At 39.7% G+C, this 22,570-nt stretch overlaps 1 protein-coding gene across 2 annotated transcripts in view; it reads left to right on the forward strand.

The window, feature by feature from the left end:
- Acsl (Acyl-CoA synthetase long-chain) overlaps window positions 1-22,570 on the forward strand; it is a 104,456-nt gene that overhangs the window by 48,692 nt on the left and 33,194 nt on the right. The window contains exon 2 of one of the 2 annotated variants that reach the window (XM_065223532.1): window positions 11,217-11,410. Coding sequence is in view for 1 of the 2 variants with exons in the window: in XM_065223531.1 (XP_065079603.1) it covers window positions 11,626-11,648 (23 nt within the window). In the remaining variant the exon portion in view is untranslated. Of the gene's footprint in view, window positions 1-11,216; window positions 11,411-11,473; window positions 11,649-22,570 lie in introns of those variants that run through there. The other variant, XM_065223531.1, reaches the window with a different exon arrangement.

A 22,570-nucleotide genomic window follows, 5' to 3' on the forward strand; every position in this document is an offset into this window, starting at 1 on the left:
ATTTGAAATGGGCCTATGTCCAAAACGTAAACAAATCGGGTTTTGATACCATTCCTTAGCACTGCTTGATAGCTACTAATCGTGTAGGAAAGTTCCGCATAATCGAGAAAAATCATTAAAAATAACTCGATTTTCGAAACGGCCGATCAACGAAATTTTTCGATTCATTAATAGGCCCGCACGCTAAAACGGCCAACCATTCATTTATTTCATTTCATTGATAAGCCTAGTGACGTAGAAGGGCCGATGATTGAAAAATTTCAAACCAAAGCTAGGCCCTACTGCTTGAGGCAGGGCCGATGATTTGTTTTGAATTTATTTGACGTTGCGAAAAGGCTTAGCAAAGGGCCTACCATTGCTGATGACAAGCACAACGGCTTAACAAAAAGGGCCTATCCATTGAAAGATCACAAAAAAGGCTTATTAATTTATGAAATTATATTGTTATCGATTTTCATATAACTTTGAAAGCTTTTCGCATATTTTGGATGTTGTATACTGAGATACAGTAACTATTGTTATTGCGAACAATATAAATGCCTAAAATACTTCAATTTTCTTAAATATGAATTGAATAATGGCGGTCAAAATTTAAAATTCATTTTCTGGTTTGTTTACGTTTTGGACATAGGCCCATTTCAAATGTTACTCTAGATTTGTATTTGTTGGTAGGTAGGCTTGCATCTTAAGTCACTCTTTAGTAATTCTTTAATTATAGCGGGTAATTTCTAAATATTTTAGGTTGTGAAGGTGATTTGGGAGGCTGATTGGGAAAAAAGGCCGACTAACTGCTCCTATAAAGTCTCGATAGATCTAGGTGGTGGGACGATCGCTGATAAACACTTCACATGAGGTGAGTTGGGACGACCGCTTGACAAAGTAAGATAAATGCGGCTGAGCACAAGTCAAACGAATGTTTAGATCAGCCGGAGATCGCCATCGCAAAAATCTCGTGAAGATGGCTTGGGACGACCGTTGGCATTAGCACTTCGGTAGGCCTCAACAGGTGCCAAAAGATTCCATCAATGTTTCGGGACGACCACCTTAACGAACTTTTTATAAAGAACCATATGCAGGTATATATGGCACCTAAAACAGAATCAAAAAAATGTATCCTCCAGCTGTCAATTCACAAGTTGATTATCACAAGTGTGTGAAAATATTGAGCAAAAAATTATGGAATTGTTTACGACAAAGAAAAAGAAATGCCCGCTACTACTAAACTGCTCCAGCGTAAATCGCTGACCCGTACCGTAAACCAACGCGCACAAGGGCCTTTAGAACTTGGCCGTATAAACAAACCTCACAACACAACTACAGGAAAAAATCATACGCGGCGATTATACATCCAGTGAGCAATTATGACTACGGTGGAGGTTTTCAATTACACACACACACACGCAGAAAACCTCGGTACGATCACATGTTGATAATGATCGTGGTGCACGCTGCGCAAGTGGAGGGCGGACGGAACCGACCGTTTGAGTTTGTACGTTGTACTTTGAACCCCGACATGTGATCCGTCGTGTCCGAGATCAGCACACGAGTCGCAAAACTGCATCTTTTCTGTCGAGAAGTGGCACAGATAAAGAGACGCTCAGAGTGGTGTTTTTCACTCTCGCTCTGAGTCTCTCTTTGTGGCTACTCGGCATGATTGACGGCCTTCTCCGACTCGGGGATGATAATAGATGCTTGGCGACGAGGGGTTCACTAGAAGAAACAATCCCTTGTGACGTTGCATTGCAACCAAGTCCGTTCTAGAGTCCCTCGGACGTGGATCTGCAGCTGTCCCCGGTCTTGGTTCGGATTGTTTCAGTGTGACCGCGTGCCGGCTCAATGATTAAATCTAATGCGGACGAGCGGCGATAATCGGTTTTGGCCTTTGGACACCTCTCGTGCGACCAGCTTTGTTATCATCGCTCTCTTATATGTAACCGCACTGGGGTTACGAGAGGCCGAAGAACATTGCAAGCGGAGGTTAAATTGATTGATTAGATGCTCTTTAATGCTACCGGATGGGCGATTTGCTGCTTCTTTCGCTACTGAGTGCAGTGATTTGTTTAATACGAATTAGAGAAGGATCGAAACTTTGGTTGACACTTCTTAATGTGGGTGCAACGTTAAGCGAATAGGAAATTGAAAAGTGGCATTGTACACGGTAACCGAAACGGTCTAAAACTTTTAATGGCACATTAGAACTGTCAGAATAAGTAATTGCCTCTAAATTTAATGATTATTTTGCCGACAGTGTTTCATTGATTAATCAATCCATTGAATTGGTCGATGAACCTGACGAAATAAAACAGCCGGGTGATAGTAGTTTTCACCCAATTACGATGAACTTAGAGTGATTTGCTTTTCATTAGGGAAATCTGTTGGAGTAGATAATGTTAATGCTAGAGCTATTCAAGATTGCTTTCATGTCATTGGCCACACCATGCTGGACCTTATTAATAAATCATTGCAGACTGGACATGTGCCACACATTTGAAAGTTGTTAGTTGTTGGAACGATTAAAGCCCAAGAGTTTCGTCCCATCAACATGTTGCGCTGGCCAGCTGTTGGAGTATTTAAATAGTGATAGTTTGTTGATACCAGAACAATCAGGATATCGAGAAGGTCATTCTTGTGAAACTGCGTTGAATTTGGTGTTAGCGAAGGGGAAAGACAACTTGGAGTGTAAAGATACGACTGTTGCTGATTTTTTGGATCTGAAACGCGCTTTTGAAACAATTTCTAGGCCCTTATTGTTAAGTACAATCAAGCGCTTCAGAATTACGAGTACTGCATATAAATGGTTTGAAAGCTATTGGTCGGACAGAATTGAGCGGGCTGTTTTTAATGATTCTGTTTCCAGTCCCGTGGAGAATAACCTTGGAGTGCCCCAGGGAAGTTTATTAGGGCCCCTTTTATTTATTATGTATATTAATGACTTGCAACGTGTTTTACGAATCTTTTTGCAGATGATACGGTATTATTCACTGCAGCTAAGGATTTAGATGATGCCGTTCTACACTTGAATGAATATTTGCGTTCTCTAAGCAGATGGATGAAGTAAAAGCAGTTGAAATAGAACAGAGAACAGTTATTGATTTGTGAGTAGCATATACTCATGAATGGGTAAACATTTTATTCATTTAATGGGTAGTCCCATTTTCTCTCGAAACTGCTCACTTTATCAGGGCTGGTACCCGAGCAAGGTCGGTCAACAAAATGAAAGCAAATCGTCGTTGAACTACCAAATTGAGATTTGAACTCAACCCGAGAAGCATGGATGTTATCGATTTACGCCAGGCCCGTATTCAGTTAAATATTATGAATGCAAATTCAATAATCCAATTGATTTCATTCAGTTTGATTCAACAGTGTAAAGTTTTGCTCTCATTTTTGCTGTGTTAACCGTTAAGGTGATACGACACGTCATGCAACAATGGCTGTCCCTACAATCATTAAATAATCGTGTTTTGGTTTTAGTTTCTGAAAGATATCTGATCATTTGATCAGGTTTTCTCTAATGTATCATCGAAAAAATGGAACTTTTTAAATAATATTTATTTTTATTTTAATCACTGGTAAATTCTATCAAAAAGTGAATTCCAGCTAGTTACGTAGGTCATGACCGATCAGAAAGTTATCAAGGCATTTCTCATGATGGAGTTTTCCAAGCAGCACCGTGCGTCTCCATAATTAGTCATGAAATTAACGGTTATGCATGCATGCATGTAAGGTAGCCACCATCCCTTCAAAGATCTTGTCTTGTATGCAGCTCCACTTAATAGCAAGATCAATATGAGCTACCGATCTGAATTCACAATATCGCTGTATGAAGGGCCAAAAACGGACCCGTAAGCAGAGACACTTACACGAAATCCACGGGAATTTAAGAATCTACTTCCAACGATACGATCCAACAAATCGAATAACACAATTCGCAATACTTATTAAGCTTCCTACAGGATGGTTTGTAAAGAAGGGCGCGTCAATCTCACTGAAACTGTTGAAGTAGAATTCACACCATCACAATCGAATCGGTAGGATAAAGAAAATTATAGTGTTTATTCCCTCCTAGACTCCGGTTGTCATACCACTCCATCGTCCAGTCTCAGGTCAAATGATACCCTGATGCTCCCTCCCAACCCAGTATTTATTTATATAATGAAAATATATGTAGTGGAGAAATGGAATATATCAAAACATTACATATGAATTAATGAATATAAATTTATATAGATAAAATTGTTGATACTCTGAAATGAAAATAATAATTATTTTACATATAATAAGATGCAGCTCTATGTTTCCTCAGCTCACAATATCAAGTGGATGTAACACTGAAATTTCAAGGTTATATTAAGCAAATATATATTTTTATCTCTAATTACTAATAGTCATGAAATTAACGGTTATAGTTCAAAATAAGTATGCAAATTAAAAAAAAACTGTTTTTGGTCCTCAAATTGGCTATAATGCACTTAAGTATAATGTTTTTTATATGAAATTGGGCTAAAATTTTCCCAGAAATCCAATTCTGCGCTCTATGCGATTTAAACAGTTTACTACAAGCATTTAAGTGAAAATAAAAGGTACGTTAAAAATGAATTACAGATTCGTAAAGTACGTATTTGGTACGTCACCGTAGAAATCTGGTCGATCGACTAGGTCATTGCTGAAATCGTTTGTCTATCCAGCGGGACACGGGTTTTCCGGGAAGCTTTGAGGTACGTTCAAAATCCTTGAAGGTACGCTATGGTACGCTATTGTTAAATTCCAAAACACGTATCAACTTTGAAATTCGTTAAGTTTGTCCCGCTGGATAGATTGACCTGATTTTTCCAGCTTTTTCCAGCACTTTGATGGATTATTTTTGGTTTAAAATAAGTGTTGCGAGGTTGCGGCAGATGATGACGTTTCGAACCATCAAGCGATCTGGATGTATCTGAGTTGGCTACGGACTTTTGGATGATCCCCTACTGATCGTGAGTCGATCACACTCCACAGTTGGTAATAGCTGCCCCGCTGTTAATTATTCGGCCGGTTGAGCACTGTCATGAACATTGCTTGGAGTTCCCTCGAGCTGTATCAGTCACTTCCAGAACGGCCAACTTCGTCACCGGATGCCGAAATATTCCAGTAGATGCTTTGACATCCGCGCTACGACACCTGTCATCACGCCCTAGGAGTACGCACAGCACTTGTCCTCTGATTTATCCGGTTCGGAGATGATCGTCTACGATGATCACTAAGTCACCAATCTCGACCGATTTGGTGCCAATGAACCACTTCGTTCGTTTGGTGGGACCATAATTGATCCAGCAAATTCCAGCTGGATCGAACCGCAGATTTATCTCCATAAACAACAACATCAGAAAAGCAGATTGGAGTTAGGGTTTCGTGCTCTGCCGTTTCGAGTGGTATATATGTCAATGGCCTCGAATTCACCAGTGATTTGACCTCGACCATTAAAGTGACCAAAGTTTCTTCGTCGGGCTTACGTTCGTTAGACAGCGATGCTAACGCACTTTTTACCGATAGAACATGCGTTCCCAAGACCCCCCATGTGTGGTGCAGATGGTAGATTGAAGCGCCATTGGATAACAGTGTTTATGGGCGTCGTTGCCAAGTTCATGTTGATTCCTCGTATTTGCTCTCTTCCCTCTATCGCTGTAAATTTCCGATGGTGCCCCTTTCCGCGATATAAATCGTCGTATTGTCGAAATTGTCAACTTCAACGAAACTGAACGGTCTCATGTACGGGTTGATCCTTGCATCTGTTAACGGTGCCATTCTTGCAGTTCGAGGTGCCGCATTGTACACCTTGCACCACGTACAACACTTTCCAGCCTTCCGTCGCTCTACGGCTGAAAGTCTCTTTAATAAAAAAAATCGCTCTCATCACCGAAAAGTTCTGCCGCATTTCGTTCACGTCTGTCTCTCCATTGTAATGCTTGTACTACCTATGACCTATGATATCAGTCGATGATAAGTTGAGTTACGTAGTGGTTCTAGGTAACACGATGGAGCACTTGAAGTCGTAGGGACCGTCCAAAAATCCAGTGATTCCGCCCTTCATTCGCACCAAACCTCGTTCATACAGGAAAGTTGATAACTTGAAGAGCTTGCTTAATTTCTCCAGCCGATGCTGTTCCGTCGGAGGGAGTTGTTGGTTTCTCTGCAGATGACCTCATCATCCAGCAACTCCGAAACATTGGATACTTCTTTGCGTCGCGTCGTTTTCGTTGTAGCTGATCGATGAAACGATGGACGTAAGCGACGGTCCGCTGGCAGCCTTCCCACTTTGAGAATCGGTTGAAGTTCACCAACTGTTCGATCACGTTCTCTCGATAAATGTGCACCGGTCGTAGCTCCTCCTGTGGGAAGAGTTTAATGTTGTGGCCACATATCTGGAGGATTCTTCCTGTGACCGTTGTCGAACCGTAATCCATCCTTCCGTCAGGTGGCGTCGTCAGCAAAATCCCACAGTGATGGGACATATCGCCATTCACTCGTTGTCGTCTTATCGAATCTTTCCGCAACACGGAATGCCATGAATTATCGGTATTTACATTGATCCAACTGCAACTAAGCCCGAATTGTGCGTGAATCGCCCCAAAAGGTCCGCCGATTGCTACTCAATAAGTGGTACTCCTCTACTGACTTCACTAATCTGACACCGAACAGAGCAGCCTGCAGCTCCAATCGATTTACAGAAAGTGGTTTTAGTGGGGCAACTTTTGGTTTTGGTCAGAAGTCAGAACGCAGCCGCCACATACGCTTCTTCGCTGGCTTCAACAAAAATATGGAGGGCTATAGCCGGGAAAGTAGCCCGTTGGAATCCGAATGGTATCGAGATTTCACCATCCCATCCGATGTTGAACCGCCAAACGTTTTGAATTAGTATCTTGCCGTGGACCACGAATAGTGACACAAGACCAAGCGGATCGAAGATACTCATTACCACCTGGAGCAGTTGCCTTTTTGTTGGACTGGTATCTCCTTGTAGACGAATTAATTCGTATCTAGTAATCAGCTCATTCCCAGCACGCGTTCGGATGTTAAAGAATTGTGAGCTTTGAAGCCTTTCATTGGTTCTCCTGCCGAGTCCCCGACCCGTGTAAGAACATCACGTTTTTAGTACGTGGCGATCAGTTTTAAAGAAACAGTTTTACAATCAAATCCATTCCATCGAATGTTGAAGTTTAACATTTACTTAATTTTAGTATTTCTAAGATCTCAACATATTAAATGTCTTGAAGTTTCGTATTCCACACACTTAGCATTTTTTGCCGAGCTTGACACCACCGAGCAGGCTTGGCATTTACTTTTACTGAGATCTCGGCTAAATTCCCGTTGGTTAACTGAATCTTGGCAAGGTTTTCACTGAGATCCAGCAAAATAAAATGTCGAGCTGCTCGGCGGTGCCCATATCGGCAAAAAATCTAAGTGTGCATGTACAAGGTCAAGATCTTGGAAATTTTCAAAGTGCCAGAATCAAGGAATAAAAAAAAATTATTTCAAGTTTGTAATTAACTTTATTATAGATTAGAGATCTTCAATGTAGGTTGGAGGCGAACCAGCCCAAGGCTGAAAGCCTCCATAATAAAGATAAATAATAATAATAATAATCTTCAATGTAGTTCCATTAACATCACAACAATTGTAGGAACTTTACTGAAGTTCTGAGGAATGAAAGGAAAAGCTGAGAATTTCAGTGTAGCTTCATAAACAAACTGCAGGGATGTTGACATCCTGAAAATATGGGGAACTTACTGGAAGTTTTCAAAACCTCAAAGCGGTTCCATTACCTTCCGAAGAACTGCAGGATCTTTTAAGAAGTCGGAAGAATTTCAGAGAACTTCACCGGTGTCAAGAGAACTTCAGAAATATAGAGAACTTGTGAAAAATTGTGGAAACTTTTATGCAGTTCTAAGTACATCATAAAAGCTAGATCTAGATATCATGAGCTTAAGAAAAATGTTGAAAACTTCAGTGAAAATCATACAACTTTATTAATTATTTCGGTTTGATTCCATGAAAATTACAAGAGCTTAAAGAGGTCCAGAAATTTCCGAAAAACTTCGAAAACTTCACAGAAGTACAGACATTCTTCTATGGAACTTAAGGGAAGATCCGAGAACTTCAGGAACTTTCATGAACATTAGAAAAAGGCGGGAGCATTTCAGAGAAGTTTAGTAAGCTTCAAAAATAGAGGAAATTTTAGAGGGAGTTCAGTTTCGTTAGTTTCAGAAATTAGCGCATAATTTTAAGAAGTCCTCAGATTTTCAGATAACTTCAGATGTTAAGAAAATTATTTATAAAATCACTTAAGATCAGAAGTTCACGGAAGCTTACACGTTTTTAGCACAGTGTGTGTGTATTCTCTCTAAACCCCACTGGCAGGCAGTGTTATTATGGAAGAACTCTCTCTATAATGTCGCATTTATGGTCATTGTAGACAGCTTTAGTTCGGGAGTTCGAAAGTGATAGCTCTATTGCAGATCCAGCAACCCATTTCAGAATGTCTGGAGAGTCACGTCCATTTCGAGGTTACTTTCACTTACAATTAGCCCCGCATGTATCCATCACCGTTATCAAATGGATATTGGTATTACATTCACGCTTCCAGGTTCGAAAATATTCTTTTCAAACCTGGCACATATTTAGTTTATGTGTTTTTTTATTGTAAAATGTATTTGGACTGGTCTCACCATGTTAATTTGATCCTCCAATCCATGAGTTTCGTAATTTTGATTTTCTCTAAGCTTTGCATCTAATTTCGTGATGCACCTTTGTCGTACTACTTCCTTTAACGAACACAAATTTTCTTGCATTGTCATGATCATCTGGGAGGAAGTTCGCGTGTAGTGTTTTCCCCAGGAACAGTTCGCGGTCATCAACAACCACCCACTTGGGCGTATCCAGCGAGGCATCTTTCATATTGCTCACAATCTCCGACACCGGAAGCGGAAAACTAGCTGATTCACGGCAACGTCGGCCACCGAATCACCACCAAAACTCGCGACGGACACATTATCAACACGTTCCTGGGCTAATTCACCAACGGACTGATCTCTCAAGAGAACTACACGCCGAAAGAGTAGCATCCGAACTCGGAGAACCGGGCTCCCGGGAGGCAATGAAAATCGACACCGAACAATGGAACTGAATCTGCGTTGTATATTTTGGAGGTTAGATTCAAGTTCAACCGAGCCACTCAAGGCAAACACAGGTAAATCACGATATATCACTAAATGATAACTTTATGAATACCTGCAACTAAATTTCAGCACACAAATTAACAAATTTAAAGCCAAAATGTGTAATTCGCTTACGAAAAATACGCAGCAAAAGCAAAACACGTCAGCTTTCAAGCGCGGTCTACTGCGATCTCTAGCTTAAACGTTTTTAGGACAGTTCAATAAAATTCACGGCAGTACAACAAGCTTCATGAGAACTGCAAAAACTTTAGAGAAGTTTCGAGAACTTCATAGCAGTTCCGTTAACATTTGAGAAATTACATACATTTCAAAGAAGTTCCGAGTTAAAACTTTAGAGCAGATCCATGATCATTAGGAAATTTTAGGAATCTTTAGTAAGTCCGAAATTTCAGAGAAATTTGAAAATTTGATGAGAAGTATTGTATACATCAGTATAGTTTCTCAAAAAACTATAAAGGAACTTCAAGGCAGTTTAATTAACTTCAGGAAAATTGTGGGAACTTTCAAGTAGTTCTGCAGACCTCAGAATCTTCCTTGCGGTTCTCCTCAGAATTCGCTTTGTATTGTCCCGAAACTCTCATAGAATTGATCTAGAAATTCACTTGGATCGCTTCTCTGAATTCATTGAAAACTATCACCAGAATATACTTAGAATACTTCTTGCAATTCTATTGAAATAATCGCAAAAATTCGTTGAAACTATTATTCTCCGAATTCAATTTCGCTCGGAAGTGCCATGAAATTCTTCTCAGAAAGAAACTCTTTGGAAAGATTCTCAGAATTCTCATTGAATTCACTCCAGATTGTCTTTCGAATCTCACTCCTTCCCTTGGAATTCTACTCATAATTTAATTGGAATTTTCTCCTCATTATTTTATTTGAAAACTCTCCCCGAATTCTTTGCCGAATTGCTTTGAAGATCTCATGGAATTATGCTCAGATTTAAATGTAATTCTCCTTTTAGCATTTCCCTCACCCCATAAGTATTTTCCATAAATTTTCAAGGACTTTTGCGCCAGATTCGTATTCCCCAAACACTCTTCGTGAAATTATCCTCATACTCCTCAGAAATTCCTACGAGTTTTTATTAAAATTTGATTTGAACTCAATTCAGGAAAGCAGATTGCACTTGATGTTTTTCTCGAAGTTGATTTTTCCCAGAACTCTCTGGGAATGAGGTCCTTAGAAATTATAATAAAGCCCATGAGCCTTTAAAAATTTACAAGGAATTGGACTCCTGTAAATTTCTTGAAGTATTATAACTTTTAAGTCCAAAATTTCAAAAACTTGCATATTCCAGAACCATCCCCATAAAGAAGTTTTGTATAGTATTCTTAATCTAAGTTTGTACAACATTTAAAGTACTTCCGTATATCGAGATTATAACCAAGTTCGTTCAAATTTTGCACAGTTGTTGGGGACCTCACTACGCAATGGAAGACCAATGGGGGAACAAGGGATTGTAAAGTTGACCCACCCTAATGTACAATTATGAAAGGATGTTTAATTTTAGCTAATAATCATTTTGGCAGCTCGAATGGTCATAAGAAACTGGGGCCTCATTTCGCAAGTCGAAACGACAAACTTTTTCAACTTACGCAACGATGTCCCTGGTCTAGAAGAATTTAATCGAGTCATATTAAGAAGCAGTTTCACTCAAACGATCTCGGCAGCAGCAGTTCGCAGAGGTCGTAGTCCTGATAACCTCGCTGAAAACCTGATCGATTTTCCGATTGCGCAAACTATTAGCAAGTAATTGACATTTTGCTAGAAACTGGTACCACTTGCACTTGCAGCCAACCGGTTTTCAAACTTCTAATCACGGCGCTCACACACGTAATCCAACTTAAGTGCTCAAGTCTGAAGCAAAAAAATAAGCCAGTTCACATCTACCCTACCGACTCAGCTGACGTACTTCAATCTTCTCGAACGATGTATATGTCCCACTTACCACTGGAACCCACTCACACGTTTGTTTATCTCTATTTTCTTATCTTACAGAATCTCCTGCCGGTGGCACCAGCGCGACAGACAATTATTGCCCCGTCAGTTTCGCAGATTATAAATCTCAACGGGCAACGAGAAAACGACGACGACAACGGCGGATTTTCAGTTCGTATCAGCGGAGGATGAGCTTCGAGTCGATCTCGACAGTCGTCGCGTCAAAAGAGTAACCGGAAAGCTCAATCCCTAAAGTGAGTGAGGCAAAATAGTGCGATTCGTTTAGTTATTTTGTTTGTGGTGTCCTCGCAGATTAAGCGAAAAGAAAAATCATTCAAAAATATTCCATTTAGATAAGTGTAGTGTTGTACGTAAGCGCAAAGAGAAGTCGCCTGGCTTAGACTAAGCTAAATTATCAATCATTTCATACTGAAGTTTGAGGAAATTCGTCAACATTAGTTCGTCCAAAATGTTCATCGAGGAGGATGTGCAGTAAGTAACGTCCGCCGATTGGAAGCGACGTTTGTGTGATTCGGTTTTATGCATGCACTAACACGGTTGGAATTGTGGTTTCATAGTAAAATTAGCAGCCGATTATCATTCATCTTATTATTGGTTCGCTACTGAAGGGACATTATTCGATTTAAAAAAAAAGTGACTTGATAGCTTCTATTTTTATTTGCACTAATCATAAATGATTTTAGTGGATAGTTTCATGCATGATTTATTGATTTCTGATTATATACTAACTGTTAACAGCATGTGTAGACAAATGTGTGTGTGTGTTATTTAGTATTTGTGGCTATTTAACTGACTTTGAAATTAGTATTCATACACCAACAAATGTTGTAACACAATGATCATCTATGCTCGACAAATTAAAAAAAAATATTTCAGGAATTAATATGATTCTATACAATCAACAATTGACTTGAGCTTCTTCTTGGAATTCCCGAGAAGTAGAAAATATTTCTCTCAATGATGATACATTCCTGTTCGGAGTTTCCTGATAATCAATGGATCTCAGAACTCTTTACACAATGCAAAAAATACCGCTAGCATATCTTTGCAAGAATTTGAGAGTCTTAACTTTGAAATTCTCAGAATTCTCCTGCATTTTGTTTTTGAAATGTCATACATTTTTTTTTTTTACTTAAATGTAATACGTCAGAAGGTGTTTGGAGGAATATGAGTAATTATTTCCAATTTGATGTTCCGAATAGGCTAAAGTTTGGTAAACATATGCATTTAATATGCATACATCTCTGAAATTGCCATAATATCTGAGCCATGAAGATTTTAACTTTGTCAACTGTTGCGTTACTTTTCCAAATTCTTTTATATTAGCCTATTACAAATAAAGAAACATTCAGAACTCAATTCCTAAGAAAATAATCTCAACATTTTAACCTAAACTTTCCTCAGGAATCATAGTATATGTATACCAGACTAGGCTAGAATTAAAACCTCTCCGCAGGAATCCTCCTGAGTCTAATTCTATTGAAATTATCATCAGAACCAGTGATGCAAAATATCATGACACTCACTCGACACTCGTCAACGCATCAACCGACTATCGCTTACAGAACGTTTTATCACGCAGTGAGAGGTAGAGCCATGGCAAACAACAATCACCAGTAATGGTCGCTACTGATGATGTAAAGCACAACGAAAAGAGTGAAGACTTCTGCAGTACGATGATGAGAAAAAGCGAAACGACAGAAGAAAATGAAAACAATGCCTACGCCTTTTAAGTTCGGCACTCGCGACTATGTGAGCTACGAACAAAGCTGGCAAAATTAAACGGAAGCTGTTGGGCCCTCTCACCAACACACTCACATAAGTAAGCAACGGGACGGGAATGACCAGATCGGTGATGGATCAACACCGAAGACGACATTCACCAGTTCCTTTTTACTTCTTTCGGCAACTTGATGGATGGTCATGGAGAGTGCTTCGACAACCACATTTAATGTATTAAGCGTTACTACCATCAGCTTTTTGACGATCGTGATTGTGATAGGTCGCAACTCTGAGAAAGCTAAAAAGCAATTACTGGTGGGAATTCCACGCCTTCCTTCGGAAGGGAAGTTTAAGCCGTTGGTCCCCGGTCCATGAGTTGATCAGTCCATGTGTGGGAGCTGCCTACCACTGCGTCGGTTGCATTGGAACTCAGTGCGGAACACAAGATCGACGGAAAACAAATCAAGGAAAAAAATGCTTCAATTTTTCTCCATTATATTGTTTACAAGGAAATCTCGTGGTATGTCATTTAGAATTTAGAAAAGTGTAGAAACTTTCCTTAGAATTCCCCTGGAAATTTCTTCAGAATCTCCTGGAACATTACATGTTTCCAAAATATGTATGAAGTTTTCTAAATTTCTTAGGAGTTATCTGAACTTAAGTTAGAATTTATAGAGTTATCCTGAATTAACAGAAATTATCCTTTATAGATTTAAACTTCCCTAAAAGTTTGGATTTGCCTGAAGTTATTGGGACTACCCTTAAGATCCCTGTGATTTGTCTGAGGTTCTTGGAATTTCTATAAAGCATCCAAAAGTTCTTTAACCCTTTGTCTGTTCCTCTAAAATAATTTCATAATTAATAAAAAAAAGTTCATTGCGAAACAGGTATTAAGTAAAATTCGAAATATGTCTGTCAAGACGATCATTTCGATTTTTTTCCTTGATTTGTTTTCCGTCAATCTTATTTTCCGTGCTTTGCACCAATGCTACCGACGCCAGGGAGGCAGCTCCCACACCTGGACCCTACATATCGACCCATCAACTCATGAACCGGGGACTAACGGCTTTACATCCCTTCCAAAGGAAGGCGTGATCAGATATGTTATGCCTCAGAACATCCTGGCGGCACCGACTGGGATTGAACCTAGGCTTGCTGGGGTGAGAGGTAATCACGCTTACCACTACACCACCGGTGTCGTTTTTTTTCTGGACATTGTTCTTGGAACATCTGTAAATTTCCTACAGTTTTTTGTAATTAATCGAACCATCTTTTCAATAAATTTCTGAGGTTTTAAGAGTTTCCCAAATGTCCCCAAAAATGTTCTAATGAACTGCCCTGAATCTGTCAAAACTTTGCCGAAACTCTCTAAATTTTTTTTTTATAGATCTTTAAATTTACCAGAAGATTTCTGGAAGTTCTTATACAATTCTTGAAGTTGTTGCAACTGTCGTGAAGTTCTTTGATCTTCATGACGCTCACGATTTTTTAAGGTTCATGGAATTGTCCTGAACTCCTCAGAACTTACCCTTGAAGATCTTTAAACTTCACTAAGTACAGGACTATCATGCAATCCTCGGAACTTACCTGAAATTTTCAAAACTTATGTGAATATTTTGGATATTCCCTAAAGTCCTTGGAAGATAGCGCAGTGCGTATCTGACGAATTTGCGCTGAGCAGCTTCAAATCGTGCACTCCAAACTGCTTGGTAGGGATTCCAGACAACACACGCGAATTCCAGTAGTGAGCGTACCAATGGGCTTTAAAACTCAGAGGATCACGGAATTTCTTAAAGATCTTGAACATCAATCCAAGCTGTCGATTTGCTTTGTCGATCGTGGTTGAGAAGTGGCGAGTGTATGTGAGCTTTTCATCAAACATGACACCGAGGTCTTTAACGTGATCGACACGTTGAACTGCAGTCCCAGCAACGTTATAATCAAACAAAACGGCAGTCCTAGTTCGACGGAAATTAATTACGCAGCACTTTGAGACTCACAGGATCATAAAATTACGTTCACACCAATCATTAAAGATTTCAAGAAGATTTTGCATAGCTTCGAACGACTAGGGTAAATTATGGCTTCGGCACCCATTGACTGTTTTCGGCAACCGAAATTGAAACATTAATTTTGCTGTATTTTCCCATCAAAACTCTTCACTGAATGTATTCAACCGATTCCTTACCCTTTCAGCTTCAATCTTATTACATTTTTACGACTGAGCAATCCTGTTATGCCAGATTTTTCTTTAAATGAAATATACACACTACAAAATATGGCTGATTTCGAGTTGCCGATAGTAGAATAGCTGGTTAACACGCAGTTCAAATGGAAATGGTGCCGAAGAAAAAGAGACTGCCGACAATAGTCACACTCACCTGAGAAGTTTGGAGCGTTGTAAAAACGTGTTCAACCCGTTTTGATCAATTCTGTCGATTGGAATTGATAGAACAGCAAGCAGCAGATAAATGTCAATAAACAAACCCATAATATATGTGTGTGACGCTGAGAAACTGCTAATAGAAGTCCGGATGCTGCTTAGATTGACGAGAATACGTAAATTCCCCTATTTACCAAGTCATCGGCAAAAAACAATCACATTGCCGAGAAAATTTTTTGACGGCAGCCCAGTTTCGTTCCTCTTCGTATTCACAAACGACCAGAATCCCTTGGGGTGGCTTTGCAGATTATGTTGAGTACGAATTACATACCTCTAGTGAAGAAGCTTGTTGTAGTGGCGTTAATCATTGCTGGCAATTGGAAAATTTCGTTTGGTAAGGGCACATCGTCGATGAGTGAGAGCGTGGAGAGCTCTAGTTCGCACTCGTTTCAGGTTGCGGAGAGTAGCGTTAGACCAAGGCGGTTTTCTTTGAGGTAGGCCCTTCGGTACTGAAGCACAAACACAGTCGCGCAAAAGGCAATTATAGCGAGCGACTGCTGTATCGATATCAAGGTCATTCATGACGTTCCAGTCGATCCGGTACAAAGAACGCCTCAGCAAACGGAAATCGGTCTTCCGAAAATTGAGCCGAGTGGCAGTCAAGGTTTGATCAAAACGAATTTGAGATCCATTCGCGATAGATATATCCAAAGCAGGGTGGAAATTGTCAAGAGGAACGATGACGTCAGGTGCTTCAGCGACGACACAGTACAAAAACCAAGTCAAGAAAACGAGACTGGAAATTGGGAACAAGGTTTATCTGGCTCAGTCCATGAAAAGCCGTGCCGTCTACAAGCAAGCGGCTGGTAGGAGTAGTTGAAGGTGCAATCGGATCTGGCTACGCATAACCCTGGCATGAGGGCGACCAGATAAGCCCAGGCTGATTAAAATCACCAAGCAGAAGAAGCTCATCTTTTATATCAGCCAAGGACGAATTCTGCAGCATCCAGATGAAGCTGCATTGTTCTGCAGTCATGTTGACGTTCAGGGGGAATTTACACCGCTCCAATGAGGATGTTCCACGAAGTGAGGCTGACCTTAACCCCAAGCGCTTCAATTGTAGTAAATAGTTCGTCGACGATCACGCAGGAGGCGAATGCGTTGAAAACAGCGATGAGGATACCGCCACCGCGAGTACGAATGCTGTTGGATAAACATCGTCCAATTTAGTCATGAGCCCCCTTGTTCTTACCGGTACCGTTGTAATATCCCTGGATTCTGAATTTGCAGGAATTCACTAAAAACACAGGTTGGATACGTGAACCGAACAAAAGAAAATTCACCTTTATTTAGCTGGATAAGGTTTTTGCAAAATCGTTTTATTCGAGGTGAATCTAACTAACTGCCCTCTGCCTTGTGTATATAGTACGATACACAAGGGTCAGTGTGGTGAATATAAACTCGCGAATTATACCGATTACGGTAGATCGGGCCTAACAGTATTTAACATCAGGAATAAGGAATAAGGATAAGGAATGCGAAATGATAGTAAACGAACTGATAAGAGTGAGAGAATAATACTGTTTCGATAGTGTGGAACATTTTCGGGTTACCAGCTTTACTGCTTTAAGCTAATCTTAAACATACCGGTCGCCTTGAAATCATATGGATTTCAATCAAATGCTGGACTAACTCTTCCGACCGATCGTGTAATTTCTGGCTAACTGGTTTTCATGTGGCCTCCCTTAGCTCAGTCGGTAAAGGCACAGCTACAAAGCAAGACCATGCTGGAGGTGGCTGGGTTTGATTCCCGGTCCGGTCTAGGAATTTTTCGGGTTGGAAAATTTCGCGACTTCCCTGGGCATAGAAGAATGATTGTACACAATTATACTAATGCAAAAATGGTACAGGTATCGAAAGCTTTCAATTAATAACTGTGAAAGTGCATCCAGAACACGAGTTGAGAGCACGCAATAAGCTAATATGCGATAAGCAATAAGCTTGAAATGCGATGAAGAAGAAAGAAGAATGGTTTTCAAGTTCTAACTTCTACTTACTATTGGATTGATTTGTTTTGATTTCAAACTTCGTATATACTGCCGATGAACCTACAATGATGCGCGCTTCATACACAACCATAGGCTTCTAACGCTGGTGTGAAATGCTAACATCAATCGAAGCTAGAAATGAAAGGGTGCTTTTTACCTTGAATTTATGAACAACAACAGAACTTGCCTGGAGCGGAGGCCTCAGTACCTAATTTGAATTGGTCAACTTGGTCATTAGCGGTCTACGATGCTACGACGATGACGACTGTAGCCCTCCGATCGGGTTGATCAGGCCCTGTGGATGACTCGTCGGTTGCCATTGTAGCGGAATCCGGCTTGAAGGAACAAAATGTTCTTACCGGTACCGTTGGAATATCCCTGGATTCGGAATCTGGATACTACTGCAGACCTTTTCGTACAAATGACCCAACAAGAGCGCTGCGGAAAGCTCAAGTCGGGGTGTGGATAGAACCTTGTTCTTCGGCTTCAAATCATCTAGTGGTGCGACCCTCGATTTGGCAGTGATCAGACAAACGGTTATTTCACCGTTGATAGTGACGCATCGAAGGTTAAGACATGCGCCATAAGCAGCGTTGGAAGCGTCACAAAACCCGTGTAGCTCTACCGTGGCTAGACTATGGGAGAAAGAGACCCAGCGTGGTACGGTGAGAGTATCTAATGCTAGAAAATTTCGTCGAAATTCAATCCACGTGTTCTGCAACTCTTCCGGTAGCAAATCATCCCAATCACACTTCTGCTTCCAAAGAGATTGGAGGAAGATTTTTGCTTGTATAACTACCGGACCAATCAATCCAAGTGGATCGAAAATCTTAGCTGATTCTGACAAGACGGTTCTCTTGGTGATGGGTGCGTCCGATTCAAGCTTGAGAACGGTAAATCGGAAAATATCAGCAGCTGGCTCCCACATCAAACCAAGAGTTTTGACGGCAGGCGATGACGAATCCAATTCAAAAGAAGTTCGTTCGTTCCGAAGTTCGCTCGGAACGATGGAGAGTAATTCAGCGCTGTTCGAGCTCCATGAAGCAGGATGAAGCCTGCTGAATTCGTCAGATCTATCAGATCTGTCTAAAGAGACTTTCCTTCCTCCAAATCATCAGTCCCACTCAATAAATCGTTAAAGTAGAAGTCCCTTTTGACTACCTTTGCCGTCAAAAGAAGGTGTAGCTTCACCTTCTCTTCCCAAGCGTTGAAGGCACTTCATTGCAAGGTACGGCGCAGAGCTAGTTCCATAGGTGACCGTGGTTAATTTGTATTCCTTGACGGAATCGCCGCAAGATAGTCTCCAAAAAATGCTCTGAAGTAGAGAGGGTCCACAAGGTACAATTTCACCATCCTATACATTTTTGCCACATGTGCAACGAATGCATACCTCCAAAACCGAAAACGTAGCGCAATGGCGAGAAGATAGTCTTGGACGCCGGGTCCTACCATCAATCCATCGTTCAACGAGGCCTGTCGATGTGCGACATGAAGCGTCGAACACAACACGAAGCCTTGTCGTTGTACTTCTCTTCCTCCTGTAACTTCTTCCATATGGCCCATGGACTTATATTCATTGATGAAGTCGAAATACGCCTCCTTTAAGGCAGTGTTGGTTGAGAACCGGCGTTCCAGCCCATGGAACCGTTTTAGTGCGTTGGCCTTGGAATCACCCAGCTTCTGAATGACAGCTTCCTTTTTTCGGGAGAGCTTCTACGAACCTACCAGTGCGTTCGAAAATATCTTCACACGTTGACTCTTCAACTGACAACGTGCCTCCAGAGTTACAGGACTCGAGTTCCCGAAATTTGGTGAGAAGATCATTTAGACCTGGAGCACCGCAAGGATAGGAAACGCTTCGTGGTACTGTTAGTGAGGATCCGGGTAGGCGTCCAGACACGACCCAGCCAAACACGGTTTCTTGAAGAGTGGGTCCATCATTAAATAGTTTGATTTTACCATCCTCCAATAAGTCATACTAGTATTCTGCACCGATGATTGAATTAATCGATCCAGGCTCGAAAAATGTGAGATCCGCTAGCATTAGGTGCTCTTGGATTGCTAGTTGCTGCACATTTACCAGGGCTGGTAGCGAGTTACTTTTTAGTGACATAGTCACTTTTTTCAAACCAGTCACTAAAAAGTTTCTTTTTTAATGCCAAGTCACTAAAGTCACTTTTTCTTGTAATCAGTCACTATTTTCAACTTTTTTTGTGACGTTTAATCGTCTTTCTCTATCTACAGGGTGTCTACTAGACTGATGCAAAATTTGAAATTTTCGCTCCACAGTGCCTAAAAGGTTCCAAATTGGGTCCTGCTTAGCCTCCCAAAATTTGAACTTCTTTAGTAAGAAACTGACTTGGCACAAACCATTTCAAGTTTATATGGGAATTACTATGGGAAAACTTATGTTTTTGTTGATATCTATCTAACAATTCACCACATCACTATGCTTTTAAAAATGATAACAGTGATTGTAGCAAATTTTCCCAGCTACAACTTTGTTGTAAACCACTTTTCAATCAAATGTAAGGAACAAAAGTTATTAATGATTCAATCCACTGATGTCTTATGATTATGCTCATTCAACTGTTCAGCAGGCAACATTGGTGTTTCTGGTTGCGACGAATAGAGCACAAATATCATGGCTACTATGTCACACTGCAGAATACAGTGTTGCCTACAGAACAGCTGCTTGATCATGCCATAAGATTGTCAATCTCTTAAACAATTAATAACAATTTAATTTGACATTCGGCTGAAAAACGTTATTCCGCACAGTTGTAGCTTAGAAAATTTCTCATAATTATAGTTATAGAAATATTCGAAAAAGCAATATTGAAAATGGGTAGAAGACAATGAACAAAAAGTTTGGTTTTCCCATAGTAATTTCCATATAAACTTCGAATAGTTTGTGCCAAGTCAGTTTTTAATCAAATGAGTTTAAATTTTGGGAGGCTAATCAGGACCTGATTTGAAACCGTTTGAGTACTGTGGAGCAAAAATTTCAAATTTTGCATCAGTCTAGTGTCTACTCATCTTTCTAAATAAAATTACCTGAGTTTTCCAGAACTCTAACGGATAAATTCCAAATATGTTTTTTTTTGCAGATCAAAACAATAGCAATTTACCCAAACGTTTTCAAGACATGGCAATCAGTTTTAAAGATACAGCTTTACAATCAACTCCATTGAATGCTGAAGTTTAACGCTTACTTAATTTCTCACTTTATGAAGTTAAAAAAAAATTCCTTAATTTGAGTAAGTCCAAGATCTAAAATTATTCAATATCTTGAAGTTTCGCATAGATATTGAAAATTTTCAAAGTGCCAGAATAAAAAAAAAATGATTTATTTCAAGTTCGTAATTAATTTTATTAAATATTAGAGATCTTCAATGCAGTCCCATTTACTTCACAATAATAGGAACTTTGAAGATGTTCTGAGTAATGAAAAGATATGCTGAGAATTTCAGTGAAGCTCCATAAAATAAGGGAAGTTAATTCGCTGAAAATATGGTGAACTTACTATAAGAAACTTTAAGAACCTCAAAGCGATTCTTTTAGCATCCGAAAATTTTCAGAAACTTTTATGAAGTTCCTAGAATTTCAGAGAACTTCACGAGTATCAAGCGAACTTGAGAAATATAGAAAACATGATTTTTAAGAAGTTCTAAGTACCTCAGAAAAGCTAGTTCTATAGATCTTTGGGAAATTTCAGATCTTAAGAGCAGTTTCCGTAGCTTTAGTCCAGACTATTGGAGCAGTTTAAAGATCTATAATCGTAAATTAGAAAAATTCAGGATAGTTCCATGATGTGCTGAAAAAATAAAATCGAGAACCCTTAAGATGTTCCGTTTCAGGGATATACAGAGGCCTTCAGAAAAATTATGAAAAAATTAAGAAATATTTCAGGAACTTCACAGAAGCCCAAAGAATTTCAGGGAAATTTAAAGGTGTTTACGGGAATTCTCTTTATTTCCGAAAAGAACTGAGATCCTCAATATAATTTAGAGCTTTAGTTAAGCTTCGATATTATCAAGACAGATTAGAGAATCAAAGGGCAGTTCAAATAATTTCAAGGAATTGTAGAAACCTTAAAGAAGTTTCGAGAAACTCAAAGAACCCCCGGAAACTTCAGCAAAGCTCCGAGAGAATTTCTGGAACGTGATAAAAATTATATGAACATCCGGAAAACGTGAGAGTATTTTAAGGGTGTTATATCATGGAGATTTCAAGAATTTAAAAAAATGCGAAAATTTAGCTTAGTTGATTAGAGAACATCAACGAAGTTCCATTAATAAAAAAATGCGAGAACTTTTAGCAAGTTTCAAGTAAATCCAGAGAACTTCTAATACATTTAGATATTTTTAGATGGTTTCATGATATTCAGCGAAGTTTCGAGTACTTCGAGGACGATCAGATAGCTTCAGAATAGTCCCATTAACTTAAGCACATTTGAAGCGACTTACGGAGTTCCGTGGAATTATGGGGTATTCCAATTCTGTGATTCGAAAACGTCAGAAGCGTCAGGGAATTATGAATATATATATACTGATAACTTCAGGGCAGTCTAGAGAACCCTGAGGAAATTCAATAATCATTTAGGCAGTTTTAATACCACCAGGAAAGTCTAGACTATCGAAAAAGTTTTAAATTAGTGCCAATAATTTACGGGAAGTTTCATGAACTCCAGAAAAATCTTGAAAACTTCAGAGAAAACCATAGAACTATTTTAATTATGTCGTTCAAATTCCATGAAAATTGCGGGAGTTCCCACAAAAGTTCCAGAAATCCAGATAAACTTGGAAATCTTCACAGAAGGACAGTGATCTTCAGAAACATTTCGAGAACTTCATAGAAATCTATGGAGCTTAAGAAGAGATCCGCGAACTTCAGGAATTTTTGAAAGAAGGATAGTAAGCTTCGAAAATTGGAAGGATTTCAGGGGAACGTCAGGCAGTTCCCAGATTTTCAGATAACTTCAGATACGTTAAAAATTTAATTGAGATCTTCCCTGAGTTTTGAAGTTCAGAGAAGCTTAAACAATTTTAGTATGGTTTAATTAAATTCAGCGCAGTACAACAAGCTTCATGAACTGCAAAAACCTTGGAGAAGTTTTGAGAATTTCAGAAAAGAACCGAGAACCTCAGAGCAGTTCCGTTACCATTAGAGAAGTCACATAAATTTTAAAGAAGTTTAGAGAACTTAAGCGAATTGTTAAACCTTTAAAAGAGACCTAT

The sequence above is a fragment of the Ochlerotatus camptorhynchus genome, unplaced genomic scaffold, assembly GCF_037179485.1.
Source record: "Ochlerotatus camptorhynchus isolate MF236.1 unplaced genomic scaffold, CSIRO-AGI_Acam_v1.1 ptg000193l, whole genome shotgun sequence".
In the NCBI taxonomy this organism is placed as follows: domain Eukaryota; kingdom Metazoa; phylum Arthropoda; class Insecta; order Diptera; family Culicidae; genus Ochlerotatus; species Ochlerotatus camptorhynchus.